The sequence below is a fragment of the Orycteropus afer genome, unplaced genomic scaffold, assembly GCF_000298275.1.
Source record: "Orycteropus afer afer isolate SDZICR_OR568_19922 unplaced genomic scaffold, OryAfe1.0 scaffold00170, whole genome shotgun sequence".
Taxonomy (NCBI): Eukaryota; Metazoa; Chordata; class Mammalia; order Tubulidentata; family Orycteropodidae; genus Orycteropus; species Orycteropus afer.
The window spans coordinates 265,925-279,245 of NW_006921757.1; the positions used below are offsets into that span (position 1 = coordinate 265,925).

General features: G+C 56.5%; 1 protein-coding gene across 1 annotated transcript; it reads left to right on the plus strand.

Annotated features, from left to right (window-relative positions):
• The first annotated feature begins 1,418 nt into the window (after positions 1–1,418).
• PRRT4 (proline rich transmembrane protein 4) lies at positions 1,419–11,607 on the plus strand. The gene is made up of 4 exons (XM_007946731.1): positions 1,419–2,061; positions 2,144–2,248; positions 2,875–3,000; positions 9,776–11,607. The coding sequence occupies exons 1-4, from the start codon at positions 1,419–1,421 to the stop codon at positions 11,605–11,607; spliced, it is 2,706 nt and encodes a 901-aa protein (XP_007944922.1).
• Positions 11,608–13,321: the final 1,714 nt, after the last annotated feature.

Consider the following 13,321-nt stretch of genomic DNA (forward strand, 5'->3'; position numbering starts at 1 on the left):
TCGGGGGACTCGGCCGAGGAGCCTGCAGGAGGGCTCAGTGGAGCAGGTCGGCGGGTCCGGGCTGGGGGGCGTGTGTGTGGGGGTGCGCGAGAGGTGGGGTTCGTGCAGGGTTGACAGCGTGTGATGTGTGTCTGTACAGAGTGTGAATGTGTGTAGGGGGTGTGTGTGCCTCTGTACATGCTGCATGTGTCTGCTGTGAGGCGTGTGTGTGTGTGTGTGTGTGTGTGTGTGTGTGTGTGTGTGAGAGAGAGAGAGAGAGACAGACAGAGAGAGAGAGGACGCTGGGAGCCACAAGCTTGGATCTGAACCCATGTAGGAGGGAGAACAGAATATGTGTGTGTTGCGTGTGCGTGTGTACGTGCATGTGTGTGTGGTCATGTTTGTGTGCAGGGGGTTGTGAAGGGTGAGTGGGTGAGCATGTCATGGGTGCTAGGTGTGGCCTTGTGTGTGATGTAAGTGTGCCGGGTGCACGTGTGTCCCTGGCTCAACCCTCCCCTTCCCCCCACCAGATGTTAGTGCTGTGGGGAATGCTGGGGGTTGTTGGGACTCTACCCCACAGCCCCTGCTGTGCCTGCCTGCCTGGCCTTCCTCACCAGGAAGCCTGAGACCTCCCAGCCACCCCTCCCCAAATACTCCTAGGGTCCGAGGAAGGGAGCCCTGCTTGCCTGGGGCACTTGGCTTCTCTGGTCAGAGCCTGGGCTGCCCTCCCAGCTCTGCAGTCCTTCAGCCCTCTCTTCTGTCCCTCCTAGGACCTGTGCCCAGAGCCATCCCCAGGCCAGGTCTCACAGTGGAGTGGGGTGGGAATGGGGGGTGGGAACAGGTTGAACCCCATCAGGGAGGATTTGCTTGTTCACAGTTGTAGTTTACATGGGGTGCAGGGCATACTAAGTCATTGCTGTCGAATCCATCCCGACTCATAGTGACCCCTCCTTGGGTTTCCAAAGCAGTATCTCTACAGAAGTAGATTGCCCAACCTTCCTTCCGAGGAGTGGCTGGTGGGTAAAGGTTTGAAGGGAGTTCCAGTCCATCCTGTCCGCCATAAGTTGGGTGAAAAGGGGAGCTGAGTGCAGTCAGCCCCCAGCCCTCAGCTGGGCAAGGTTGGGGCAGGGGTTTACAGAGAGGGTACCTGAATGAGGAGCTGCTGGGAAGAGGTCTGTCTGTGCTGGGGCCTGAATATAGACTCAGTGTGTCACCCTGTCCTTGGATGGAACTTTGCATCCTGCCCCCCTCCCCATGCCCCAAGGCTCTCTGGCATCGGAAGCCCTTCCCCAGGGCATTGCATCCTGAAAAGGGATGAGCGCAGCGGCCAGGGCTCATGAGGCCTCTCCTCTCTCCAGGACCCTCGCACTCAAAGGTGCTGAAGACCTGAGCCCCCTGCCCACCGAGGCCGGGATTAGCTCCTGCAGGAGGTGTGGGCCATGGCAGGCTGTGGCTGTCTGGGGCTGGGGCTCTTCTGCTGGGCCCTGCTGGCTGTCCCTGTGGGCCCCCAGCTTGCTTCTCCTGTCCCTCTCACCACCTTGGGCCCCCCACCTCAGAGTGAGGCCTCGATGCTGTCACTCAACTTGGGACTTAACTTCAAATTCCACCTTCGGGGACCTGCTGCTGCCTGGGGGAGCCCTGTCACAGAGACCCAGCGGCTGTCCCCGGGGCTGGGCCGGGAGCCAGAGGAAGAGGTGGCCAGTGGGCTGAGGACGGACCCTCTTTGGGAACTGCTGGTGGGCTCCCTCGGGAACTCTCCCCCTGAATGGGGTTCGGCTGAAGGCAGCTCTGTGCCCTGGGCTTCCTCCCTGCCGCTGGCATCCACGTCCCCCCTCTCTGGGCCCACAACTCAGCCCACGGCTCCCTATCAGCCTCGGATGGGCACTGTGACCTGGGGCACTGCCCTGACAGCCACGGGGCCTCCATTCAGTGCCCCCAGGCCTCACCAGAGCGAGCTGGAGCTGAAGTTGGGCGTGGCACTGAGAGCGGGTGCAGCCCCCACACTCGGCCACCGAACGCTGCCCCTGCTGCCCAGCCTGCGGGCCAGCCTGGCCGAGATTGCTGGGCGTCTGGGCCCCTTTGGTGAGTAGCAGCCCCTTCTGAGGGGAGCTTTGCTGCTTGGCCCTGGCAGCAGGCGACAGCTTCAGCAAGGCACCTTTTACAGGGTTCTTTGGCACTACTCTGACACCACTCCTGAACTTCTCAGGCCCGAGCCCCCGGGGCACAACTTTACCACCAAGCTCTGTCTCCGGAGTTTCAGAATCTCCAGGTGAGTGTTCATTTCAACACACGTCTGTGGGGCACTTCCACGTGCCGGGAGGGCAGTGGTGGGTTAGTGGTAGAGTCCCTTCACTTCAGTACAGGAGATCTGGGTTTGCTTCCTAGCCAGTGCACCTCCTGCACAGCCATCTGTCAGTTGCTATGATGCTGAATAGGTTTCAGCAGAGTCTCCAGATTCAGACAGACTAGGGAGAAAGGCCTGGTGGTCTACCTCTGAAGATTAGCCGGTAAAAACCCCACGGATCATGATGGTCTGTTCCTGCTGTACATGCAGTCTCCCAACTAGACAGCAACCAACAATAAGTACTACATGCCAGGCCCTGTGCTCAGATCCTAACCATCATCTTCCTTTCCTCCTTAACTCAGCAGAGGCCTGCATGGCTCTCCCAGGCTCTGGGACATGGGCCGCTGCTTCCATGGAGAAAGGTTCTTTCTGCCGTGTTCGCTCTAGTTTATTCCTTCCTGGCTTAGATCATGGTGTGCATGTGGCTACCATTCCTGGGACAGTGGCTTCCTTGGGACCAGCTTTTGGCAAGGACAGGATGTTCTCCAAAGCCCCAGAGGCCCAGCCTGGCTTGAAGGATGGCACTCAAGCCTCATGTGCTCCCTTTGCAGGGTTCTTTGGTACCACTCCGTCCCCATCCCCGTCCCCAAACCCCTTGGAGAGGAAGCTGTCAAGGCCACGTCTGCTGGACCCTGCTGCTTCCCTGAGCTCTGCTGTAATTGCAACAGAATCGCTAGGTAAGTGTTCACTTCATTTGCACTCAACAGTTACGTATTGAGCACATATTACTACATGCTAGCCCATGATTGGTGTTCTGGGACTCGTTGCCCCCATAACAATAATCACCATTATCTTCTTCCTCACCATGGAGATGTATATTCATAGTCTGAGAACAAGTGTGGTTGGGAGAGAGTTAAGTCATGGTCCTCTGGGAGTTTTGCAGTCACAGGCAGAACAGGATGCAGAAAATGAGTCTTGGCCAGAAGCAACAGCAGTAGCCTCACTGTCACTCCAGTTGGCCTGGCCTGCCTCTCCACTCCCTCCCCAACCTGGGCACTCTCTCCTTTGCCTCTGATCTGACATGACATGCTATCAGCTATGGGCATAGCTGGGCCCCTCACTGGGAAGATGTTGAAGAGGAGACCTTGAGCAGACAAGTGCCACCCTTGATCAAGGAAGTCTTCCAAAACATTCACATAGACAAGCCGGTGGAGCAGAAGAGGCTCTGGGCTCTGGAATCTTGCAAACCTGGCTTTGAATCTTAGTAGCTGAGTGGCCTTAGGTAGGTTATTTAACCTCTGTGAGCTCAAGTCTTTTCATCTCTAAAGTAACCCCAGTGCCATCAAGTTGATTCCAACTCATGGCAGCCCCATGTGTGTCAGAGCAGAACTGTGTTCCACGGAGTTTTCAACAGTTTGTTGTTTGGAAGCAGATCACCAGGCCTTTCTTCTGAGGTGCTTCTAGGCAAACTTGAACTGCCAACCTTTCTGTTAGCATCCAAGTGTGTTAACCCAGGGACTCCTTCTATACAATAGGGTTTAATCATAGTAGCTATTTTGGTGCTATTTGGTGTGGAAAGCTTCCAGATAACGTAAGCAAACTGCTGGCCTGATGCTGGACACAAATTAGAAACCTAGTGTTAACCTCGTTTTTTGTCTCGCTGCATCCAAATACACTTCCAGACCCCACCTGTCAGAATCCCAGCCCTGGGCCCCAGGATGCAGTGGGACATCTTGTCCACTCCAGAATGCAACCGTGGGGCAGAGGGCACAGCTGCTGTGAGAGAGCTTCTGACAGGTGAAGCCGAGGGAGCCATACCAAGGGACTCCAGGCCCCACTTTGCTTCTGCGAAAGGTTGACTGGTGGGAATCCCTTGGGCACCCCATACTTGGAGCTGGCTCAGAGAAGAAACCACTGGCATCCCAGCTTCAGACTTAATACCCAACACTTTCACTGCCAGAGCGTGGTCCGCGCAGTCCCTCTGCGTGTGGCCAAGGAGCCTGCAGTTCCTGTGTAGCCCCAGTGTGTGGCAGTGGTGGGTCTGCTGTGGGATGGAGGGCAGGCGCTGTGCCTCAGGGGAAGGATGCTGGAGGCCGTCTGTCAACCTGGGTGACAGCACTGGTCAGGCAGGTTTAATGAGTCTGGACACTGTCAGAGGCAGTCCAGCTCAACAGGCTGGCAGCCCTGCCCTTCCTCCCCTCTTCCCTGGCGGCTGCAGGACCCAGTCTCTTCCTGCCTGCTCCCCTTGGGTAAACCCAGGAAGGCTTTGCTCAGCCAGCAGTATGCATGTGGGGAGGCGGAGATGTGCCAAGCAGTTGGGGGTTTAAGGAAGTCTGTTGGCGTCTCCTCTAGATCGTTCTGCATAGGTGATGTTAACCTTTGGCCCCTGGGGTTTCTCCTGCATTAGGTCCCCTTCTCCAAGTGCCTGTGGCCAGAGCTTGGATTCAGCCAGTACACACTAGGATGGCATCCAGGTTGTTAACATGTTGAAAGATTCCCAGATCAGCTGATGAACATCCATTGCCCCTGGCACTCCCACACCCCCCCTGCACTTGACTACCACCCTGGCTGGCGTGTGTTTTGATTGGCTGATGTCTGTGACATTCCAGTTGTTAATTATTTTAAACGTTCCCCTGTATAAAGAGTATCAATCTCAATGACATGGAGGTGGGCGTATGGAAAGGATGGAGCCAAGCCACAAGTCAGGCAGCCATTTTCAGCATCCAGAGCAGATCTGGGATTCTCCAGCCCTGTGATCCAGGCAGCTAGTGCATCACAAGGCCTGGCGTTTTTCATGAAGTGAGCCTCCCTTCAACACCTCCTCCCTAGCCAGCTCCGGCCTCACTGATTAGATTACTCACACTGACATCCCATCTCCACTACCTTCACCCATGAGGTCAACAGAGGCTTCAGGGCCAGAGAGGGGGCACCTTGGAGGGAAGACCTGCTCAGGAGAGGGATCCTTCTGGGAAGATTTGAATGGGGAGACGGAAGACAGATCACGTGTCCATACCCACACCTGGCCCAATCCTGAGTACTTGGGGTCTTGCTCTAAGCCCTGGAAGTAGGGCTCCTTATTCAGAATGCCCTTCTCTGAGGCCTGGGCTGTGCCAGAGTTTTGTCTGGAGTCCCTGGGTGATGCGAATGGTTAAGCACTTGGCCACTAACTGAAAGGCTGGTGGTTTGGATCGACTCAGAGGTGCCTCACAAGGAAGACCTATGATCTGCTTCCAGGTCACACCCTTGGAAACTCTGTTGCTATTGTTGTTATATGCCTGTCGAGCCGGCCCAGCTCATAGCGACCCCTCCTTGGGTTTCCAAGGCAGTATCACTACGGAAGTAGATTGCCCAACCTTCCTTCAAAAGAGTGGCTGGTGGGTTTGAACCGCCAGCCTTCTGGTTAGCAGTCAAATGCCTTAGGCACTACACCACCAGAGCTCCTGTTGTTATTGTGTTGTTGTTAATGCCTGTCGAGCCGGCCCAGCTCATAGCGACCCCTCCTTGGGTTTCCAAGGCAGTATCACTACGGAAGTAGATTGCCCAACCTTCCTTCCAAAGAGTGGCTGGTGAGTTTGAACCGCCAGCCTTCTGGTTGGCAGTCAAGTGCCTTAGGCACTGTGCTACCCGAGCTCCAGGTCACACCCTTGGAAACTCTACAGGGTACATTTCTACTCTGCAACACATTTCTCTGCACTCTGGTTCTGTTTCATTTCCTGGCTTTCTGTGACTGTTGGAATTTGCTTTAGTTGCCACAGTGCTTTGGGACAGAGATGAGGGATGGGGTTCCCTATGGGCCACTGGTGAGAAGTGGAGCTGGAAGAGGACGAGATGGACCAGACCTCTGCCTCTGAGAACTACCCTTGTCTGTACCGTGAGATGAGGCGGGGGGGAAGGGGAGGTGACGATCGGCTAATGCCGATCGTGAGGCTCCTGGTCAGGGTCTCCTTGCCTCTCTGCAAAGCCCACATCCGCCCAGGAAAGGCCAAGCAAATTCTCCCACTTCACCACAGACATGGTTTGGAGATGGCAACTGAGACCCAGGAATGGGGGGTGAGGAAGATGTGTGTGTCTGATCCTGCTATTATCAGACCAGTGCCCACCCTTAGTCAGCAAGCTGTTTGTTCCCAACTGAGTGGTTCCCATGAACTGGTAGCTGGCATCTTCGTTAGTTGATTAGAGTTGGTTAGTCCATCATAATGATGTTCTTTTAAATGCAGCTCAAAAAGTGAGACAATGTGTTGGTGTTCACTCATTTGGCTAATTTTGTCTTTCTAAGCAAGTTTCAGAAATGCTGAGAGCTTTTAGGGGCATTGGTGGTTCAGCAGTACAATTCTTGCCTTCCTGGGTTTGATTACTTCCGGCCAGCGCACCTCATACACGGCCACAACCCATCCGTCATGGGAGGTTTGCATGCTGTTAGGATGCTGAACAGGTTTCATCAGAGCTTCCAGAGTAAGATGGGGTAGGAAGACAGGCCTGATAATCTACCTCTGATAACCAACCAATGGAAACTCTGTACATCACAACAGTTCAATCCACAACCCAAAATCAACCAATGGAAACCCTGCACATCACAATGGTTCTATCCACAACCCAAAATCAACCAATGAAAACCCTATAGCTCACAATGGTTTGGTCTGCAGCCCATCATGGGGATGGCACAGAACCTGGCAGCATTTTGTTCCATTGTGCATGGGGTTGCCATGAGGTGGGGTGACTAGACTGCAGCTAACAACAATGAAGGGGTTTTACCATAGACTTTAGTTAAATCAAGAACGAGTTTGAGGCCAGACATGCTCACACTCATGCAAACACAAACTGGTAATTGATTTGTCGGTGATGAACATCAGCCAATAATAACTATGCTAATAACAATCATATATTGATTATTTATCATGCACCAGACACTCTCCCCCACTTGACTGTCAGCTTGTTGACTGTGGTGGCTTGCGTGTTGCATGACGCTGGAAGCTATGCCACTGGTACTTCAAATACCAGCACGGTCACCCATGGTGGACAGATTTCAGTGGAGCTTCCAGACTGACAGACTAGGAAAAAGGATGTGACCACGTCCACTTCTGGAATAATAATAATAAATTAGCCACTGGAAACCTTATGAATAGCAATGGAACACTGACACAGTGGCTGCAATGATGGGCTCAGCCATGGCAATGATTCTGAGGATGACACAGGACCAGGCAGTGTTTCATTCTGTTGGACACCGGATTGCTATGAGTGGAAGCTGACTCAACAGCACCTAACAACAACAGGCCTCCAAAGAGCTTTTCTCATGTCCTCTCATTTATTCTCCTAACAGCCCTGGGCAGTAGGTCTCCTGCGCATTTCAGACTTGAAGAATGTGATGGAATTGGAACCGTTTTTGTGCAGTCGGCAGTGGGCTGTATTTAGTTTTTTGACACCATCCTCTCTGCCCTCCTCATGTGTCCAATTCCTTCATCCCCACCTCTTGCTCCAGTGCTCCTTGTTCTCAGGACTGCTCGCCTGGGCATGTCCCCAGCATGAGCTGGCCCTGCCTGGGGTGGGGGGTGTTCCTAGAGCCTTCCTGCGTCCAACTGAGGCATGGCCAGCAGGAGTGTGGTGGTCAGACCTTCCCTCCATCAATTCACATGTGCCTCTGGTCCACCTTGTCACCCCCGAGGCTGTCCCCATCCTTCTCCACCTCTATTTCTCCCTCCATTCTTGCCTGCAGTCTGCTGAGCCTGCTAGATGGGATAGGGAGAGATTCAGCCTCCAGCATCTTCCCTGGCTGCCTGGCCAGGGGGGAACTCTTGGGTCTAACTCTCTCTCTCTCCTCTTGTTCCAAGAGAGTAGAATCAGGGCTCTTATTCCTCACCCTGTCTTTGTTGACTCCCATTTCCCCAAGGGAAGATGTTGGAGCAAAAGGTGGGGCTGAAGGCCTCAGTTAGTACCTGAGGGGCTCACTCAGGTGGCGTTTTATCCCACTGTGAACTCCCCAATTGCTCCTTCCTGGGGAGCTCTGGTGGCATAACACCTTAGGCATTTGACGGCTAACAGAAGGCTGGCGATTCAAACCCACCAGCCACTCTTCAGAAGGAAGACTGGGCAATCTACTTCCGTAGTGATACAGCCTCAGAAACTGAAAGAAGGGTCACTATGAGTTGGGATTGACTTGATGGCATTGAGTTTGGTTTTTTGGGGTTCAAGGGCAGCCTCTTGCAGGGGCTGTATTCAGCCCAGGGAAGTTCATCTCAATGTCACCTTTTGTAAAAGGGCCTAAGAACCCAACCCAACCCCATCAAGTTGATTCAGACTCTTAGTGACCCCTATTGGGTTTCCAAGGTGGTAATCTTTATGGAAGCAGATTGCCCTGTCTTCTGTGGAGAGCCTGGTGGGTTTGAACTGCCAACTTTCTGGTTAGCAGTCAAATGCCTCAGGCACTGTGCCACCAGAGCTCCTTAAGAACCCCCTCCTCCCCCCAAAAAAAAAATCTCTGCCATTGAGTCAATTCCAATGCACAGCGACCCCCATTGGGTTTCCAAGGCGGTAAATCTTTATGGAAGTAGATTGCCCTGTCTTTCTTCTGAGAAGTGGCTGGTGGGTTTGAACTGCCAATCTTCCAGTTAGCAGTCAAATGCTTTAGACACTGCACCACAGAGAACCAAAGGAGAACCTATGTAAACAACCTTTGACAAATGTCCAGATGGAGTCCACAGCCATGGGTAAAGCAAACCCCTTGAGGTTGAGAGTGTAGCAGGCAGGAAGGCCAGTGAATGACAGTCTGTGCCTTCCAGGAGCTTGGGAGAGTGGCTTCCTCACCCCTTGCTAAGTGTGTGTGTGTGTGCGTGTGTGTGTGTATACAGGGGCTCTTCCTGGAAGAGACTGGGAGAAGAGGGAACAGTTGAAAAGGGCAGCAGAAGTGTGTCCTAGTGCAAGGGTTGGGAATGAGGGGTGAACAGAGCTATGCCAACTAGTGTGAAAAGGTTTTGGAATTGTGGGAAGGGATTCGGACTGGTGCTCAAGTCTGGATTCTAGTTGTGGCTCTACCAGTCTGTGACCCTGGACAAGTCATTTTGCCTACTGGAGCCCCAATATCTTCATGTGGCAAATAAGAAGATTCATTTATTCAATAAGTACCTGCTGAAGGCACCATTTTAGTCACAGATTCAGAAGTGAGATAAATAAACACAAACCCATGTTCTCATGAAGCTTTTCTTCTGGGAGGGGGATCGCAGTAGAAGGGGCGTCTACAGTTCCTTCCAGTTCTGGAATTCTTTGGCTTCTTCAGAAAAACCCTTTTTAGCAGAATCACAGTGATGAGGAGACACGAATCACACAGGGAGCTGAAGGGAGGCGGGTGGGTGCTCAACCTGCAGCAGGAGAGTTCTGGATGGTGAGTCCAGAGATGGGCTGCGTCAGATTAGAAAAAGGCTGCAGGAGCCAGAGGCTCCCCTTCCCTGGCTTACAGGCCGACTGGCAGGGGTGGGCATGGGGAGGGGTACACAATTGCCTCAGATTCTTCTTTGTCCACAGACCCCAAAGTCCTCACCTCTGGCCCAGATGACCCCTCTCCTGCCAGCCCAGGGAACCCTTCTATGCGGCCAGAATGTGGGCTGGAGTCCTGTGGCGTTGGCATCAGAGAACTGCCTGACCTGGGTGGGCAGCCCCCTGCGGCGCCGCTGCCCCTCTTCTTCCTGACCCTGGAGGCTGACTGGGCAGAAGCCAGGGCTCGCTGGGGGCTGGCCTGGGAGGCCCACGTGTACGGTGTGGGTGCGCTCTTCGGCCTGGTGGCCCTGCTGGCGTTGTTGGCTCTGGTTCTCTTGCCCTGGCGCTGCCCGCCAGGCGCACCCTGCCTGGCACTCCTCGACCTGCTCCTGCTCTCGGCGGGGACCACGCGGGCCTTCCCTCTCTTCTACGACGCCTACGGGCACCGCGCCCGGCTGCCGGCGCTCGCCTGGCTGCTCCTGCAGGACCTCCCGCTGCCCTGCCTGGCCGCGGGTCTGGGGCTGGCCTGCCTGCTCATGGCCCGGCCGCGCCCGCCGCGGTGCCCTGGCGGCCTGGCCGCGCTGCTGCTCATGGGGCTGGGACTGGCCGTCGCCGCCGCGCTGGGGAGCGCCGCGCACCGCCCGCTAAGGCCCCTGAGGCTCGCCGCCCGCGGCCTGCATGCCTTCCTGGCCGCCCTGCTCTCGGGGCTCCTGCTGGCGCTCTCCTGCTGGCGGGGCCGGCGGCGGCGGGCTGGGGCGCCCCTGGGAGGATCCGGCTTCAAGGGCGCCACTCCGCTCCGACAGGCGCGCAGCCCTTTCGCCCCTCGGGAGTCGTGGCGGCGCGCAGCGCGCACAGCGCCGGTGGCAGGCACCTTCGGACTGTTGAGCGGAGCCCTGCAGGGCTACGAGGTGCTGCACGCCCTGGGCTACGGCGGCCAGCCGGGTTTGGAGGGGCCGTGGCCCTGGTGGGCCTTCCAGCTGGGCTTGCGCCTCGGCGAGGTGGGCGTCGCGCTGCCCTTGGCGCTGCTGGGCCTGTACCCCGCGCTCTGCAACCCCCGCGTGCCTCCGCGCTGCTGGGCCAAGCTCTTCCGTCTGTCCCCGGGCCACGCGGCTCCGCTGCTGCCCGGGGGCTGGGGCACCGGGCTCCGGGAGAAGGAGCCCCCGGCCAGAACCGTAGCCCGAGGCGAGGCAGAGCTGCTGCAGCTGTGCGCTCTAGCGAGCCCGGGTCCCGACCTTCTCCTCCAGGGAGGCGGCTGCAAGGGCTTCGAGGGCGAGGCCGCGCTTCCGGCCTCTTCGCCCGCCTCCTCCCCCTGCAGCGATTGCACTGTGGACTTCCGGCCGCCCTCCCCGATCAACCTGCGGCGCAGCATCGAGGAGGCGCTCTGCAGCGAGACTCTGCTGGCTCCCAGCCTCTTCCAAGGCCCTGCCTTCGGGGAAGCCTTGCCTGGACTCGGCCTCTATCGCACCATCTCGCTGGGAACCAAGACAGGGACCGCGTCCAGTGAAAGGCCGGAGGAGGCCCCTGGGTCCCCCGCGTCCCCAGAGCCGCCCTCCCCCGGGGCCTGGCCCGCGGGCAGCAGTGCCTCTTCCGGCTCCCTGTATGGACTCTCGCGGGACAGCTCGTCCATGCTGCTCTGCTCCAGCCCGGACAGGCCCCCGCGCTGTCCGCTGGTCTGCGTCCTCAGCCCCTCGCGGCCCTTGGCAAGCAGCCCCAGTCTCCCGGCCTCAGGGTCTTACCATGCCCTCACCCCCCCGTCCCGCGACTCCCCGGAGCCTGCTCCTGGGCTGCGGGCTGAGGAGGCCTTACTGCAGGAGCAATTCCTGGACGCCTGCCGCCAGATTGACGAGCTGAGCGTGGGAAGCGACACGGTAGACCTGTGAAAGGGCGTCCCCCCCTGGCGCCGCCCAGCTCAAGACCTGCACACTGTAACCGCCCCCCTCCCCCCCAATCCCGCCTGGCTGAGATGCTGTCCTGGCTTCTTTCCCTATCCAGGGGCTCCTGGGTGGGAGGAGGGGTCAGCAGCCAAGCTCTGATGATTGGGGACTAGTGCCACCTTCTCTGGAGCCCTGGGCATGGATGCCCGCAGCTGCAATTCTGGACTGGCAAAGGGTCCTACTGCCCTTGGCACTCACCAGCAATAAAGGTCCAAGGTGCTCCACTCTTGATCACCACTCCCCACTCTGGTGCTGAGCAAGAGGGGCTGTCTTCAGAAGACCTCCTGACCTGCCTCGGTCCCCTTACCCACCTCCATTTGTGTGAGTGAGACTCCCTGTCCAAGTGGCCCCTCCCCACAGAGGGGCTCATGGCCCACCTAGGAGATGTTAGAACAGTTGAGTGGGAGGGGAGCGCTTTCAGAGTTAATTTATCAATAAAATATTTTCCGAAGACAAAGGTCTGACCTTCTTGGAAAGGCTTACATGAGGTAACAGAGCTGGAGGTGGAAGAGGAGCCACTGTCAGGTGGATGGGTCCACATCAGACCCCAGCAACCTTAACTCCTGACAGGTCAGAGGAGTCTTGTCCTGTGGCTGTGATTAGTGACGGTCCTGGGAGCAGCCCTTAAAGACTTTCTGGGAAGCGGCTGTTTATAAAGGTGGAACACAGCCCTTGAGAGGCTAGGCAGAGACTACAGTCCACAGTGGAAATGCCTGAATTCACGAGAGCCTGGCTGCAGTTCCTGGTGGGCAGCTGGCTGGGGACTAACCAGTTGTCGTGGAGTTGACTCTGACACGTGGCAACCCTATCCCCGTGTGTCAGAGTAGAACTGTGCTCCGTAGAGTTCACAATGGCTGTTTACAGAAGTAGGGCTCCAGGCCTTCTGAGGTGCCTGTGCATGGACTCGAACCTCCAGGCTTTCAGTCAGCAGCCACATGCTTTAACTATACTCCCACCTTCCTGGCCAGAGATGAGTTAGTTCTTAACAGAGATGCTGATCCACACAGAAAAGGGCCTGATGGCTTTGAGTGGGGATCCAAAGCACCCCCCTGCCAGCTTCCCGCAGTTTGGGATTCATAAAGGGAAAACTGCCTTCTTCTCCACCAACAGGGTCTCTTCAAGGTGGGGCTCCCCACCCCTGCCACCCCCACACACGTACACAGAGCATCATCTCCTGTGGGTTCAGGTCCTTCCTGGAGAAAGCCTGTTTTCCCCAGCTGCCTGCCCACCCCCCACCTGCCAGTTCCGAAAACAGAACTCAACCCAGAGACCCGTGAACAAATCAGCCACCGGGCACTCTATCACCCCTCCATTGCCCAGAGCATTTGGCTCTGAGCTCTGCGCGCGAGAGTTGAAAAGGAAAGCCCAACAGTGTTTTGGCAGGTGTCCTGCACATGACAGGGAGCCCTGCAGGGCTCACACACTAGGCCTGAAGTGCAAAGACACGAACTTGAGTGGGTTTTCTTTCAACTCTGATGCGTGGCAACTCCATCAGCTTGTCAGGCTCTAGGAGGGGGGCTGGGGAGCTGGGGGAGCAGTCTGGGAGGCCTGGAGGGGGTGGGACCTGTGCCAGACCCAGTCCTAGGCTGACACCGGTGGAAAAATGAAGACCCTGCTCTCCTGGAGGAAGAAGCTTTGCCTTGGCTGAGAGTGTGTGGTC